Here is a 16,321-nt window from a genome sequence, read left to right as displayed (position 1 = left end):
ATCAAAGTTCACTGCAATAACAACTGTGTTAAATACCATCCAAGTAAAAAATACAGCAACTGATGATGTGGTAATATGAGCCCAGTGGCCTCTTTGTAAACTAGCCAATTTAATGTAAACCTGTACCAATGAAACTTTTTAAACTCTGCATTCTTTCAGCCTATAGCACCTTGTATTTCCATTATAAAGACAATGCACCTACAGTGAAAACTAATCCATTTAGCAATATACCATACCAGTAACCCATATGCCTAAGCTTCTTCATGGTGCACCAAAACTCTATACAACCTTCTTTACCATGTTATTGGTCTATTCATGCATAATGATCTCTCGTCAAGCAAGAACAACTGAGCAGGTACTATTTTCACAATATGAAAGTCACAACACGACAAGAGATATGTCACTCTACATGTTACTTTTTTTTTTAATTGTTCAAACTCTTGCTAACTACCTGTACCATTTACTGAGTAATGCTGTAATAACACACTGCAAAACTTGAAGCAAATTTCTGTAAGCCAGCAAGATTGGTAATGACCATGTAAAGCAGTATGGTAAGTGGTGTGCTGATACAGTAAGTGATGTGATGATACAAGTACTGTATACTGACCTGATGTTCTGTTAGACGAGTAAATGAATTACCAAGAGCGTGGTAGGAAGAGGCAGAGTAAGAGCATTCCCTGCTGCCTGTTAAATATCTGTATTTTCAAGGTGGTGGGACTGGACATTTGGGTTCCTGCTATTTAATAAAATTATTTTTTGAAAAAGGAAAAAATCATATTTACTTTAATTAATAAAAATACAGCATAGTTCAGTATGATAGCAGTTCAATATGTCTGACTATAACACCACTAAATCTAGTGCACTTTCAAAACCGATCACTATAAAGTGATTATTTTCCAAACAATATATAATGCTAGGTATTGCTTTACTTCACTAGCCTGTTACCATTCCTGATGGATCACAAAAATGTTATTTTGGAAATTACCAGAATGATAACCTATTTTTAAGTTGCTGGACAGGAAATTTGTTGATTCTGTCTTCTGCATTAGGTACTTAATAATGCTTTAAGAGGTTTACCACACTTACTACTGAATAAGTCTACCATACATGTACAGTATTATTCCATATTGTTAATCCATGCAAATGAAACATTTAAAGTACTTTAAAATAAACTGTTATGTTCTGTTCTCTAGTACAATGCTGTTAGTTTTAATGCAACTTAATGTCACACTTTTAAAGTCCAAAATAGGCTTTGTTATAATACACATTAGATCCTACATATGCTGCAAAAAAAGACCGTCATTTCCACGACGTCAAAAGAATTTTATCTATAAGTACCCAAAGATCAGGTTTTCTGTGGATCTTTAATACAGTATATGGATGATCCACAGATTTCAACTTCCTAGCCAAGAGTACTGCTTTAATCCCTTCACCACAATAATGTATTCTATATTGCCACCTCTAGATGCATTTATATAGCTTGAGGGAGGCTATTAAAACTGAGGGTGTTAATACATTAAATTCCTGAACCTCAACAGGATTCTCTTAAGCTGAGTAAAATTGTCTCAGAAATCAAGAATAATGTAAAAACAATAAAGACACTGGATAGAAGGGGCTAACCCCTTCGCAATGATGGCAAACTCTTCATTTTACTATGTTACCATTACAGAATTTTATTAAATTTTGGAAGGACCAATAACAGCAAAGTTACTAAGGGCTACAGCTAACCTTCCTAGTTTGAACAGTCTCTCTGAAGATAAATAAAATTTTCCGGACATAGCAAAAATAAACTAAAAATAATACATCACTGAACTGGCAGGGTAATGAGCTTTTAAACCACTGACTTTCACTACTGGCTCAACATACCAAACTGCAAATATCCGACCATATAACCCATAGATAAAACAGATCTTGTTTTCCTCAAAATACCAATGAAATACTGTATTATCTGAACTCACTTTACCTCACAATAATCTAGAGAACAGATCTATACACTGAGCTTTTCCAATTCTGCTTAAAATCACTGACTATTGCCAGCCTACACTTCAACAATCTTTACATTATCACTCGCGATCATTAGAATTTTTAAAAATCACCGACTATTGACAGTCTAAACTTCCAACAATCCTTACATTATCACTCATGAACATTCAAATCTGAGAATACCAAGCACCCACAAACGTAGTTCATGAACATGTAATAAAGTTACCGTCATCCTTACGGATATTGACCAAGAAGAGAGAAATCAGCTTACGCTTTACAGATATTTTGAAACCCCCACCAGGAGGGTCAAAAATGTCATATGGAGTCTACGCTGACCTAAAAAATATATCTGTATATTTATAACATATACCATGGAAGTAAAATATGATGAATGAAAAGTTACAGAGTACGAGTTTTGAGTTTTTAATGGCAGAAGGGAAAGGAAAGGGTATGGTGAATGATGACATGATGAATATCTTTTATATGTATGTATATATACAGTATATATGTATACTGTAATGACACTTTACACTTATCAAATAACGTTATTCACAAAATGAGAAGCCTTGGATGCGGTAGTATGCCATCAAAGAAAATTAAGTGTTAATAGGATTGTAATATAAATTTTATCTGTATAATCTGTATATTTCATTATGTATTATCTAATGTACTGTGAATGACAATATACAATAATGTAATGTGTTTTAATTCTATGAGATTTCTTGACATGTATAATGCTTGGCATAATAGATGGTACCAAAGTTTATTTGTTAGGGTACAGTAAAGTATATGTTTCAATATGTGTTGTAGATCAGCACTGGCCACATAGACAGGAAGGCAAAAAGCTATATGTGTATATATATTTATATATATATATATATATATGGGTGACACAAAATGAATTAGTAATAGTGCATCTCCACGAATACGCTGTCATGCAAGATACGGCTAGGGTCTGTTTTGCGGGGTTATTTACACGAGTGGCGGCTACAGTGCCAACAACAGTAATTTCTTCTTAACATCACAATAACTTTGCAAGAAGCTGTAAATTCCAGAGTTTGTCTCTAGCAACTGCTTCTTAAAAGGTAATGAGGTACAATAAGTACGGTATACAAATTTGCTACGGAATATAAAATAAATTTTATACTGTATCTGTATATATATAAATGTGTTAAGGCTTACCTGTCTATCAGTTAAAACAGTTTTGATCTGTGCTGACATTTCCCTTTCAAAAAATGCTGAAAAGGGTAAACAAGGTTTTAGCATTTCCCTTAGTTCCAAATAACTTAAAATTTACTTTCATATATATACCATTTTAGACATTCTGAAACACTTGCACTTTACTACACCCTTGAATTGAGAATATGCAAATAATGTAAGAAAGTCTCACACAAGATCCCTTTCATGCCATAAAATCGAGTGCTGGAAACAAACACTGGAACCTACTACCACCATGCACACTATGAAACATCTATTCACTAAACTTTTACAGGAAGAGGTACTAAAACAACTATAGGTACATGAGGAGTGGAAGTACGGTTGGATGAATGCTTGGGATACAACTTTCTAGCTTGCTAGACTGGAGTGAGTTCACTGTCTTTTAAAATGTGACACTTTACAGGGGAAACCTGAGCACTTTCCCCTGTCTGAGTCAGGTGGAGAAAATTGGCATGTAGATTTGTTTTGATGTGGCTGGAACACTGGCTATAGCTGTTCCTTTGCTCAGGAGCTTTGGTTAGTGGAGAACAGTACACCTTGACTGCTCCTTTGGTGCCCTCCGAAGCTCTTGCCTATGAAATAAGGGGATATGATGTAGGCCATATAATCTAGTAGATGTACTGTATTATTTCATACAGCTTGCTGTTATTCTGATGGAACACAATTGAAAAATTCCATTTTCAAACACTGTCGGAAAATTACGATGTTTTAACTGAAAAGCCATCTGTTGATTAACCTGGCTACATAATGGATACTGGCATGGAAGCTGATAGGAATATAATGAGACATTACAGAAAATATCATCATCATCATCATGCTAACCATAAACTCCACATAAAATAAGGTGGCAGGCTGCTGTTGCTGCCTCAGATTCATCTAGAATTGAACCCGCTGGCCTACAAGAAACTGACCACTTCGACCAGGTGCTCCAAGAAATATTTGAGGTTATGCTGAAGGACTGTTTGTGTCAGAGTGAGTTTAGTAGTGTGCTCTGGTGTGGAGGGTTGCATTACAGCAAGCATATAGTGGACTGTTTGATTTGTATTCTGAAGTGGTACAGAGTCTGGAGAGGAAGTCAGCCACACTGAACACAGGTTTGGTGAGCCTGTCTCCCTCTGTAAGAGACAATACTGTATGATGAATGACTAGTGGGGTTCATATGGGATGCTGTTTGGACAGAGGTTTTGAGTGGCTCTGGTGGCAATGTGTTCCGTGAAGTGTAGCACTCAGTGAAGGAGGGATCCTGTTTGGACAGAGGTTTTGAGTGGCTCTAGTGACAATGTGTTCTGCGAAGTGTAGTGCTCAGTGGAGGAGGGATCCTGCTGTGGCATTCTGTGTTAAGTAGTGGTTCAATTTGGTTTCTTTGTGGTGAGGAGTGGTGCAACACAATTTACAACAGTATTATGGATCCTGTGCTGAAGAAATGAACCACATTCCTCTCATGCTCAAGTGGGCTCTGACTGGTAGTACTGTACTTTTGTTTCTTGATGCTAGGGAGCTCAGTCTTTGGTCTACGTACATCCTGTTAATATTCTTAACCCCTTAAACGCGGATCGTCTCGTTTGTGACGCTCGGCAAAAAGGACATAACGGCGGATCGTCGCATTTGCGATTCTAGTAAATTTTGAATAACCCCGGGCAAGCAGGCTCCAGCTGGTATTGTCTATCAGTACCACCACCCTTTAGCTACAATTAGCATACTCTACCTTTGTACTACTGACCTCAGTTGTTGCCAAGTATCGCGTTTTTCCCCTGTCCCCCCCCCCCACGGCCCGGCCAGCCTGGCTGTGATACATGGCAGCGCTCTGAGTGCTCAGAACTGTAAATCTGCACTCTCCTCTCACAAGCAGTTTATGCTAATAGGAAACGCTTGTTTCCCCAGTTGTAACACTAGCTTTTTTTCTCACGGTTTGCCCCTGTTTAGTGTCAGTTTACCGCAGGCTTTCAAAGTGACATTATGGCGAGTTCTAGCTCTTCTGAGTCAGTGCAAGCGGCCGACAGGAACGAGAATAAAGTGGCGGGCGTAAGGCAGAATAAAAAGCGCGCCGTGGTGATCTTTTGGGAAGTAATATGATTGAAAATAATGTAGTATACATGTTTTTAGCTGTGAAAATGGAAATGTTTGTTGAGTGACGTGAAGACCGCTGCCGCGGTGCATGTCGGCCGTACGCTCCGTTGATTTTAGCCTTATTTTCAGTGCTTATTGTACAAATACGGATTCCAAACTACCTTTACGTTGTAGTATAAAGTTTACTGTGACAGAATGAGGCTGTGGTAGAGGGGAAACTGGGTTGCTGGAGGTGTGAAAGTGAAGATTTGGTTACCCAACTTTGCAAGTCTCCACAAGTCCTTGGGTAGTCCACAAAGGCTCAACACCTGTCTCTGGAGAAAGCTGAATGTAAGTACTATCTGCCATACCAAGTATAATGTTCTAGGGTTAATCTCTGATTTTTGGCTAATATTTTCCTACAGGTACTCAGACCGCGATACAACTCCGCCACTCAGGGAGGGTCGACTGTTCATGGCCGCGTTTAAGGGGTTAAAGATATGTTTTGTGAGTGTGCTTTTTAAAAATCCTTTGCATGGTTTCTGGCTACTATATCTGCCATTCTGGGAGCCCAATTTGGACTCTTGTAATTCAGTGCTGTCCAAATGAACTGTTTATAGACTGTGTTCTGTTATTTTTTCTGCTGTCCAAATGTAGTGCCGGTGAGGGTTTCATGGCAAACAAGTTTGTGTGCTGAGAAACAGTCATGGGTGTACCCTGAGTACTGTAAATCCAAGGAATCTGGGAATCTCTCTCTATGCAGAGTTACTCATGAACCCCCGGGCTGTGACATGCATGTTGAATGGGACGTCCATGGGGTGGGAGATTCGGGAAAAAATTACCTTTTTTTATTTCAATAATTTTCACCGAAATGCTCACCACACATTAAGAAAACAACAAAACAAAACAAAACATACAGACAACTAAATCATTCTTCCTTCTTATATACTAGAAATAAATAGGAAAATTCTAGGCCTGTACCGCAATTCACATACAGTACAGTATTGGTGATGAACCTAAGACACCTAGCTTTTTATTATGGAAGTATATCTTGGTCAGCTGGCAGCCAGGTTGGCAAGAAGCAGCCACCATCATCATTGCATGAGACAAAGATTGCATCACCCCATGCATGGTCACTCATCAAGCACAGACTCGGGCTTTACGCCAAGAGGAAATGTGTAAAATTAGTTAAATTAGCCATGACTCTGGAAGCTGAACTGTAACATACCAGAAATGCCTTCTGCAAGACATGTCACTGCCTAAGAGTTAAAAAGGGTTACTTGAGGGCATAATCTGAGATTTGTGTCTCTCAGCTTTGGGGAGAGTACAGATGATTTTGTTAGTGGAGCATTCTGTTTTTCTTAAGCCAGAAAATGCCTTACAGGAATACATACCAGTTAATTATTAACCCTAAGCTTTTATAATATAATACCAGAACAAGCCATACCTCAATGTGGATGACTACGTGGGTGTTTTTGGAGGAGCCCGCAGGAAGGAAGGATCCACCGCCGCAACCTTCGCTGTGAGGAAGGCGTGCATGCAGAAGAGCAGGTTTTGTAGGTTTGTCGCACACTCCAACTCCTAAGGGAGTAAAGCTGGTCAGAATCTACAACAGGAACTTAGTAAAAGTAACACGTCATTAGGTAAAACAATAAGCAATCCCACAATACTCCATTTCAGGCGCAACTAGACTACTGCAATCCATCACAATTAGGGGCAGATGCCCAACCTACATCCCCTAGTAGCCTTACATGACTAAAGACCTCCAGTAACCTCATGGGAATTGAACTTATGCAAGGCCATTATTGCAACAGGGACATTCTAACCACTAGATTACCAAGCACAGTACATTTATTTTGTTTGATGAGAAAGTGATCATGACAAGTCAGAAATGTCATGGTATCACCCCAGATCTGAAATATTTGTGTACTAAAAAGGAAGATTAGATAAATCAAAGAGGTCTAATAAGGAAGATGAAGAAATGTGTGCAATATTGTACGGTAATATGTTCTTTTGTTCTGGCATATAACAATACAGTACATCCTGATGCTTTCACTACCAAGACATGTTTGTGTGCATTTAATAAAGAAAATGTATCTTTATTACAAAACATGATATGTACAAATGATTAATGTTTTATTACATACTGCAATATTAATGTGTATACACACACAAACACACAAGCAAATATATACAAAAGATAGATAGATTAGGCAAGGTTAGAGATAATGCCTACATCATGGCTTCAACAACACTCTGGGCTCTGTTGGACATGTTGCAGCAATCTGGTGACAGAGGAAAAGCACAAAGGAGAGGAAATGAATGTATCTTCATAAGTTATGGTAATGTGGCCAGGGCTGTCTTTGTTTTTGAATAAAACACAGACACCAAGTGGGATGATTATGTACTAATGGCCAAGGAAAGCTATAAAGGGGCTGAACAAGGAAAGATCTCATCAATAATACAGTACGGTACGGTATAGGGGAAGAGGGAGGGTAAATCCTCCCGGAGTACACTCAATCAGCAAAATTAATCTCAGATATGAGCAAGATTACCACCTAATGATGGACCTATGGCAGAAAAGCAGCAATATATACAGCATGCTATTTTAAATATGATGACTTTGTCAATCACCTGGCAGGGTTTCAAAATTATTAGTTTAAAGATGCTGTCCAAGTGGATAATGAACAAAGAATACTGTCCATTCCTTCCATGAACTGGATGGGGAATGAGGATGTTATGAACCTTAAATCCATCACCAATTACCGTACTTGTGTTGTAAGAAGCATTGCATATCCTACCCAAAAGAAAATGGACTACCTTTTCTTCTGAATTCCCAAATTCAGACTCATGGGTTATTCTCTATATTTTTACAGCATTTGAAAATAAGACACAGTTGCAGTGAAGATGACATTTGATTCAACATTTAATCTAAACCCTCTGATAATCCTTTCTGATCTAAGCTCCTTATTCCAACTGAGAAACCTATGTCCAAGTGGCCTTGCCTCCATCAAAATCCTTCCCCATCCATGTCCCTGTTCAAGCCTCCCTCATCCCTCCTCATCTACTTTTAGTACAATCCCATCCATAGCTTTTCAATCCTTCTTCCACCCATATTCCATCCTGACCTCAACTGTACTTGATGCAAATCTTCACAATGGGGGTTTCCAAAAGTCTGACTGCAGTGAACTATCATTAACTTTCAGCCCATTTTCTTCACTCCAGACACTTAGTGACACACTTGTTTCAGCTCTGATCTTTCCATTTTATTAACTCATTTTTCAATAAATTTTTAAAATAAAATGAAACCCAGAGCCCTATACCACAGCATTTCTTTTTTTCCCAAAACCTCACTGCTTCCTACTCACCTTTGTCTCTATCTCCTTATTCTCATTTTGGAAGTGCAGTTTTAGCTTAGTCTTGCTGTCATCTGAGGAACCTTTGAGCTGGGAGAACTTGTAACGCCAGTGATATTCTCGTGTCTCAGTGTCATAGAGTGCAAAGCCTCCTGACCAATCCAGGGTTAGTCCTGATGACCTTCCATTTTGGGTTACTGCAAAGGTCTTGCTCTGTGGGTTAGTAAAGTACGGTATTAAAATGGGTTGTGGACGGACCACATGCATACTGGTACCATATCTGCCTCTCCTATCCCATTACTTCATATTAAGTTGATACCTAATCTTTAGGGAATCTTTTAACTCTTCTATAGCACCCTGGTTTTTTCTTACTTAGTTCCCTAACTTATAGATTTCTGTTCCTCTAGACTAAAAGCCTCCAATAATTTCTTTAAGACATAAATCTAGCTTCTGTCTGGTGATTTAATCAGATAATTAGTGACATTCTGCCCTCTTAAAAAGTCAATAATTTGACTGAATGCACAGAATATATTCATTATTAATCTAACCATGATTGCTCTTCCTGCTACCTATTCTTCAAGTTTTCTTACTATCAGTAATTTTATTTTGGACTGTCTACAGACTCTACAGCAAAGTTCTTTGGCATTAGCTACTAAATTAACACCCATTACTTGGCTATGTTGTAGTGTACACACCCCCAGTCTAGTGACAGCATTATACACAGCCCGGTGCCATGCATTCTCAATCCTTAGTAAATCTTGGCGAGTCTCAACACTAAGGTAACGTGACTCTTGCATGGCTGTCTGCAGAAGGAAGCAGTGTTGTCGCTCATCCACATACTCGGACTCCTTGATTACTCTGAACATTGTCTGATGCACTGCCCATACTGACGCTCGTTCCACCCAGTCATGTGTGTTCAACTGCAAGGAACAGTAAGTTGGGACTGACAATTTAATTAATATCATGTATGAAGAAAAACTCTGAAAGAATGATAATGCAAAACAAAATCATTGTAAAGTACAGTACTGTACTATACAAATGAGAAAGAGACTGTACTGCATATATATTATTACTGAGTGAGTTTTTAAAAATGGTTCAAAGTCTAATTAATACCTGATGTAAACTTTGTATGACTCTGGAAAAGATGCGGACAGTTTGCTGACTGACACAATACCGGTACCACTGGAACTCTGTGCTTCCCTATGGCTGCTTCATAATGTTAAACAGGAACACCAGCACTGGAAGTCTCTCACCAGGTCTTCTTATAATAATAATCAACATATAACACTCATCATTTACAAGGATGGTACTTTAAGATCAGTGAGCTTTAATGCTATATCAATACTGGGATTAACTCATGGGTAAACTACAACTAGTTTCATTAACAATGTCAAATTAACATTTTCCAGGCTAACTTGAATCTACGTGGACACAGCCTATATATCACTGGAGAAGAAAGATGAAGATATATCCAGAGTGACTGGTGGAGTGGAATTTATTACTACACATCACCACCTTGGAGGAAAAAAAAAGGTTAATCAAGGACATAACACGGAAATTCTCAGAGACGGAAGAAAATAACTACCACTGCTAAATAAGTCCACTCACTGGACACATTACGACTTTAAATACCAAATGAACCATGACTCTTTAAACCTTAGGAAGAAGGTTTCTCCCTGAAAGCATGCTCAGTTACTCCGTACCGTATTTTCCAAGCACACCGCACATTAATCACACGTTCACGAGCTCTTTAATCAGCCTCACCTAACGATGGTTCAGCAGGAATTCTCTTTGTCTTCTGCATGTGCTTTGTAGCTTCGGGCTTTGATTTACTGCGTTTTGTCATTATTTCTGTTCAATTTATATATATCACATAAATCATAACAGTACTGGTCACCTGAGAATTACTGATACGTGTCTCTGCTTCTACGCTATGTTTACTAACACGATTATAAAAAACGGCAAAACCAAACCTTTGAAGGAATGACTAGCCTATTTAGAAAACTGCCTAACTCTTCAGAACATGACACTTGTTGTATTCCCCCTTCCATGAAGGGTTTATCTAGCATAAGAAAGGTATCATCAAAAATCAATGTTTAATTAACTTACAACTAGAATGCTTACGAACAGAAAGCAGACATCCTCTAGTAGGCTACCTTAAAATCGCAAAGCAACAAACAGCAGTCGATTTTTTTTTTTTTTTTTAATGGCTTCCGATGACTATATGAAGCAAGGTCCTGAGATTTGGTGAAGGGGCATGGGGAGGACAGGCACCTCCCTCCCCATATTCGGAAAGTCAATTTTTTTTATAACAAAATATTTGTTTTACGAACTCTGTGCAGTAAATATCTTATTTGTGTCATCGCAGAAGCATGTTGATGAAAAAAAAAAAAAATGAATTTACGTATTTGGTAATGGGTCAACATTGATTCAGACGTGATAATTCAAGAAACCATGTACCCCTTCCTCTTCCAAAGTGCTGAATGATTCTGGTCCTGCACTCCACAAAATTATGATCCACACTTAACGTTACACAGCTCTCTGTGTCAATTTTCCTTACCAAAGTAGTCTAACCTATATATACAACTTTAAAAAAGGATCTCTGGGCCCTTTTTTTCATGATAAAATAATCTGACCAATACACACGGATTCACATACAAGTGAGAGTCATTTTTCCAAAACCACAGGATTCTGATCTATACACAGCCTTACATACCACTATGGGTCACTTTTCCTCACAAGAAACTTCTGGCCTATACACACAGTCTTAATTGGCTGTATAGGTCACTTTTGCATACCGGTACTAGGAACGGACTCAACGTGGGAAGGGCGTACAAGGCATTTGTCCCCCTCCCCCACTTTCAGGAGACCAATGTTGTCTTTTTTTTTTTTTTTTTTTTTTTAAATAGCAAAATATATGTAGTAAACGTCTTACTTAAATGTCACCGTGGAGAAATTTCAATGAAAAGAGAGATATGGCAATAAACTGAGAGGAACTTGGTACAGAGTCAGCATGAATTCAAAGTTTTGGCAATTACTACCGGAATCACGTCCCTCCACCCTTTTCCAAAGCGATGGATCCAGCCTTATGGCCAGTCCCCTCACAAACTGAAAGTAAATATGGCAGAAAGTGAAACAAAAGGCAAAACTGAAACAACTGAGTCTGAAGTAAGCTGCAGCAGTAAACAAACCGAAGACACTTCGGGAGGGTGGGCGGGGGAGAGGGACGAAGCCATCAAACACTAAAACAAAAATAAATAAATAAATAAATAAAGCCTCCAAGTAACACATAAACATCAAGAAAAAAAATAATAAAACTGTAAGAAAAAAAAATCAATCTGGAGGCACTGACCGGAGGCGTGTCGAACATGTAGATATCGGTGCCTTTGAGGGCGATAAATTTTGGTTTCCAGTTCTGCCAAGGGAGGTTGTGGTTGAGAACGCCCTCGCACACCCACCCCATGTACAGCACGTGTTCGGAGGCGGGGAAGCTGGAGTTGTAGAGCTTCATCTGCGAAGGAAAAGGTAATAATCATCATCATCATCATCATCATGAACCTCAACATCATCATCACCATCAAAATCATTGCAAATTCAGACATGACTATTTGTGCACTGGTAAAGTCTCTCTCTCTCTCTCTCTCTCTCTCTCTCTCTCTCTCTCTCTCTCTCTCTCTGTTTGTCTGTCTGCATTCCTCCAGCGAGGTTCTCAGACAAAGTTTAGCTAAGAGGATTTTCTGGCTTAAGCTTGAGAGAGAGAGAGAGAGCGGCAGGGTGAACACAATGAAAGAGCTGCTGAATTTAAATCGATGGGATGGAATAGAAATAGAACGAGAAAAGAAAGTCAAGAGGAGGAGGAGGAGGAGGAGGAGGAGGAGGAGGAGGAGGAGAAGGAGATGAAATGAAAGGATGGAAAAAAAAGAGAGGATGTAAGAAAAGGGAGAGGAAAAGATGAAATACCGCAGGAGAGAATGATAAAAGACGACAGAGGCCAGAAAAAGATGAAATATGTCGGGGAAAGGGGAAGAGAAAATCAGAGTGAGGAGAGAGGGGAAGAAAAATGAATGAAATGAGAAAAAAAGAAGGATAAAAGATAAGAAAGTCCAAACAGGATTAGATGTGGATAAAACTGAAATAAAGAAAAAAAGATGAGAATTGGAAGAGGGAAGAGAGTGAAAGGAGAAAGAAAAGCCACAGACAGAGGAGATGGAAGCAAGAAAAAGAGAGAAAAAGAAGAGGAACGGGGGGAAAAATAAATGGAAGCACGGGGACGAGAGCAAGGAGAAACAGGGAACAGAGAACAGAAAATGAAAAAAATGAAGAGAAAGATGAAGAGCAAAGAGAAAGAGGTGTAAAAAGAGAAAAAGGAGGGTGGGAGAAGTAAAAGAAATCAATAGTGTGTGTGTGTGTGTGTGTGTGTGTATATATATATATATATATATATATATATATATATATATATATATATATATATATATGAGACAGTCTGGCACTACCATTATCCAATAACAACCACGCTCTTAGCACATCAAAGGCATGAGTAGCTAGTTTCTCTCTCTCTCTCCCTCTCTCATATATATATATATATATATATATATATATATGAGACAGTCTGGTACTACCATTATCCAATAACAACCTCGCTCTTAGCACATCAAAGGCATGAGTAGCTAGTTTCTCTCTCTCTCTCTCTCTCTCTCTCTCTCTCTCTCTCTCTCTCTCTCTCTCTCTCATCCAATATGACTTGAATATGAATTCAGCTTCAGCCAAACCATTTTTCCAACTTACGGGAAATGAAGAAGTTGAAGAGAAAATAATAATCCATTGACCCTTCCAAAACAATGGCAATTTATATCAACTTTGCAAACATCAGATTTTTACTCATCTTCAAAATCCACTATTAGTTAACCCCTTGAACTCTGGTGGTGGGAAGCAGTGGAAATAGTGACAAGTGAAGAAAGAGGGGGACGCGAAAAGGGGGGGGGAAAAAAAGTGTATCAAAAGAAGTAGGAGGAGTTAAGCAAGAATAAGGAAAGTGAGGGAGATGGGAAGGGAAGGGAAGGGAAGGGAAGGGAAGTGAGGGGAGGGGGAGGAAAGGATGGGGAGTGACGGGAAGGGATGGCCGACAAGAGAGTCCAATTCCCACCCCTCTAAGTTTGACTAAGCCGCGTGAAATTCTCAGTCGTGTCAGGAATGTACTATACTCAGACGGCATTCCAGACCAGGACCATCTTTGCTCCGTACTCCATGGCCACTTTTATGTACTATTGTGATATCGATCTACTGCCTTACAATAAACAGGAAGACAGTGAACAACGACATTTAAACTTACCGTAGTGTTAGCTCTGAAACCCAACAAACCCTCCAGAAAATTGTGTCAGGGTTCCAAAATTCTTCGACCAAAAAATGAAGCGACATTCCTGACCACAACTGTACTGACATATTCCGGATTATGGGCATCATCTTCCCTCTTCTCTAGGATGACACCTTTTTATATTCACTGTGATCTCAAGACGATCAGATTAAGTTCAGGAGACAATTTACAAACCAGGTCAAATAAGGGCTTAATTAACCTCCTTTACTGCCAGGCTGCTCTCTCAATGTTAATAAAGTTCTCTCGCAGCAGCAAAACGACCTCCACAACGACGGCGTCTTTATTTTTTTTACTTTACTATTTCAAAATTTAATTCAGGACACTTTTCGAACTACAGGGGTCAGGTACAGCCTTCACTAACCCCCTTCATTGCCAGGGTGCTCTCTCAATGTGAATAAAATCGCCTGGAGGTAGCAATAACAAAATACGTCATCGCAGAAAAAGTGGCTAATCCCTTCGGCACCAAGACATCGCGTCAATTATACTCCTATCTCAGTTAAACAATTTTAGGCAGATTTGGAGAAGCCTATCGCGGTTGGGGGTAAAGAAATGGCGGGTCACAGAGAAGAAGGGGACGCTGCGTGAAATTAAGTTTACACAGAAAATATTGCCAGGGATCAGAGGGTGACTGAAGACGGGAAATTGACCTCCGTGCATGAGAAGAAGCCATTTTTCCTTACACTACAACAATATATTTTATAATCCTTTCTTGTTTGCTCCAGGCAATTTCATTCACGGAGAAACTCTGCGAGGTAATGGGAGGTAACTATTTATCCCTTTCACTGTGATGACTTTTTTCCCCCTTGATACTGGTGTTGGAGAGGGATGCCTTCACGTGGTGGCAACGATCTGACCAGGCGTTAGAGTTACCTGGTTATTCAAACATCCCAAAGTTCCCTCCCTATTCCCCCTGAAGAGGATGGTGGCCAGTACCCTCCCTCGCTGCCCAACGTTGTTCAATTTGGGTTCAGATGCTATTGGCTACATCTTCTGGATTAAATTTGCATCTGTGCCAAAGGTTTAGGTTCATATCGTGTTAGAGTCTAAACTTTACTCGGCCACTCTCCACGCCTTTACTACTCCCTCCTACTCCTCCCTCCCCTACCACTCTCCTCCTCCTCCTCCCTCCCCTACCACTCTCCTCCTCCTCCTCCTCCCTCCCTTACCACTCCTTTCTTACATCTCCCTCCCTTACCACTCTCCTCCTATTCCTCCCTCCCCTACCACTCTCCTTCTACTCAGTCCCCGTCCATTCCCCACTCCTCTACCACCTCCCACTCCCCTGACACTTTACCCAGCCACTCTCCACTCCTACCACTCCCCAGCCACGCCCCAGTCCTCTGTATCAGTTCCCAACGCCTCTTACACAACAGCTAAAATTACGTAAGAAACAATTTCCCTAAGTACCATCAAAGTCTCGAGATATATACACCCGCTTCCTTGTAGATATTTATTCCATCTATAAATTCTATCGACGAGACGGTATATCATCCTTGGCCTGTTTGCAATAAATCTTCTCTTAACCAACGTACGTGTTATCATACAGCCAAGAACCCAGAACAGTGGTTTGTTTTTCCTTCCTCTGTTCACCTTCTGTAAAAAAAAAAAAAAAAATGTACCCACCGTAAGTTAGTGCCCACCTGTAAGTTAATGCCCACCTGTAAGTTAGCGCCCACCTGTAAGTCAGTGCCCACCTGTAAGTCAGTGCCCACCTGTAAGTCAGTGCCCACCTGTAAGTTAGTGAGTCCGATGATGTTGTTGGTGATGTGCTTGATCCACTGAGACAACATGGCGGCGTCCTGGCAGTGCACCACGCCGGTACTGATGCCGTTGATGCCACGTACCTCGAAGGCCTGAGGGCGTAGCTTGTCCGTACCGAAGATGTACCGGGTTATGTACGCCATCATCAGGGGCACTGCCGAAGGAGGGGGCGTTAGTGGGGGAGGGCAAGTAGAGGGTAACGGAGGAGGAGATGGGGAGGAAGTGAGGGATGAGTGAGAGGGAAGTGAGGGGGAAGTGAGGGAGAGGCACTGTAATGGGGGATTAACAAAGGTAAGTGAGGGGGAAGTAAGAAGGGGACTCTGCAACAGGGGGAAAGTAGTGGTGGATGAAGGGGGTGGTTGATGGGGAGGAAGGAGGGAGGGAACACAGAATGGAATAATAAAAAATAAAACTATGAACCTATCACTACAAAAGAACTCTATGTAAGAGCAGAGAAGAGGACAGAATTAATAACTATGTATCTCTATGTAATTCCTATGTACCCCTTTTCAAATCTATTTTCTTCTTAAAAACTAAGATCAATTTTCCCGTATTTCCAGTCCACTATGTAACCCTTTGTAAC

General features: G+C 39.9%; 1 protein-coding gene across 1 annotated transcript in view; it reads right to left on the bottom strand.

The window, feature by feature from the left end:
- Positions 1 to 6,708: 6,708 nt before the first annotated feature.
- Syn2 (Syntrophin-like 2) overlaps positions 6,709 to 16,321 on the bottom strand; it is a 131,030-nt gene continuing 121,417 nt past the window's right edge. The window contains exons 6-10 of the mRNA XM_080279481.1: positions 15,708 to 15,892; positions 11,956 to 12,114; positions 9,299 to 9,523; positions 8,616 to 8,816; positions 6,709 to 6,828 (exon numbers count right to left, since the gene is read on the bottom strand). Coding sequence (XP_080135607.1) covers positions 6,709 to 6,828; positions 8,616 to 8,816; positions 9,299 to 9,523; positions 11,956 to 12,114; positions 15,708 to 15,892 — 890 coding nt within the window. The remainder of the gene's footprint in view (positions 6,829 to 8,615; positions 8,817 to 9,298; positions 9,524 to 11,955; positions 12,115 to 15,707; positions 15,893 to 16,321) is intronic.

This window comes from Coenobita brevimanus, chromosome 78, assembly GCF_032717465.1.
Source record: "Coenobita brevimanus isolate Jiangsu-jjx chromosome 78, ASM3271746v2, whole genome shotgun sequence".
NCBI lineage: Eukaryota > Metazoa > Arthropoda > Malacostraca > Decapoda > Coenobitidae > Coenobita > Coenobita brevimanus.
The sequence above is the reverse complement of the archived record's forward strand: the minus strand, read 5'-3'. Positions and strand labels throughout refer to the sequence as shown.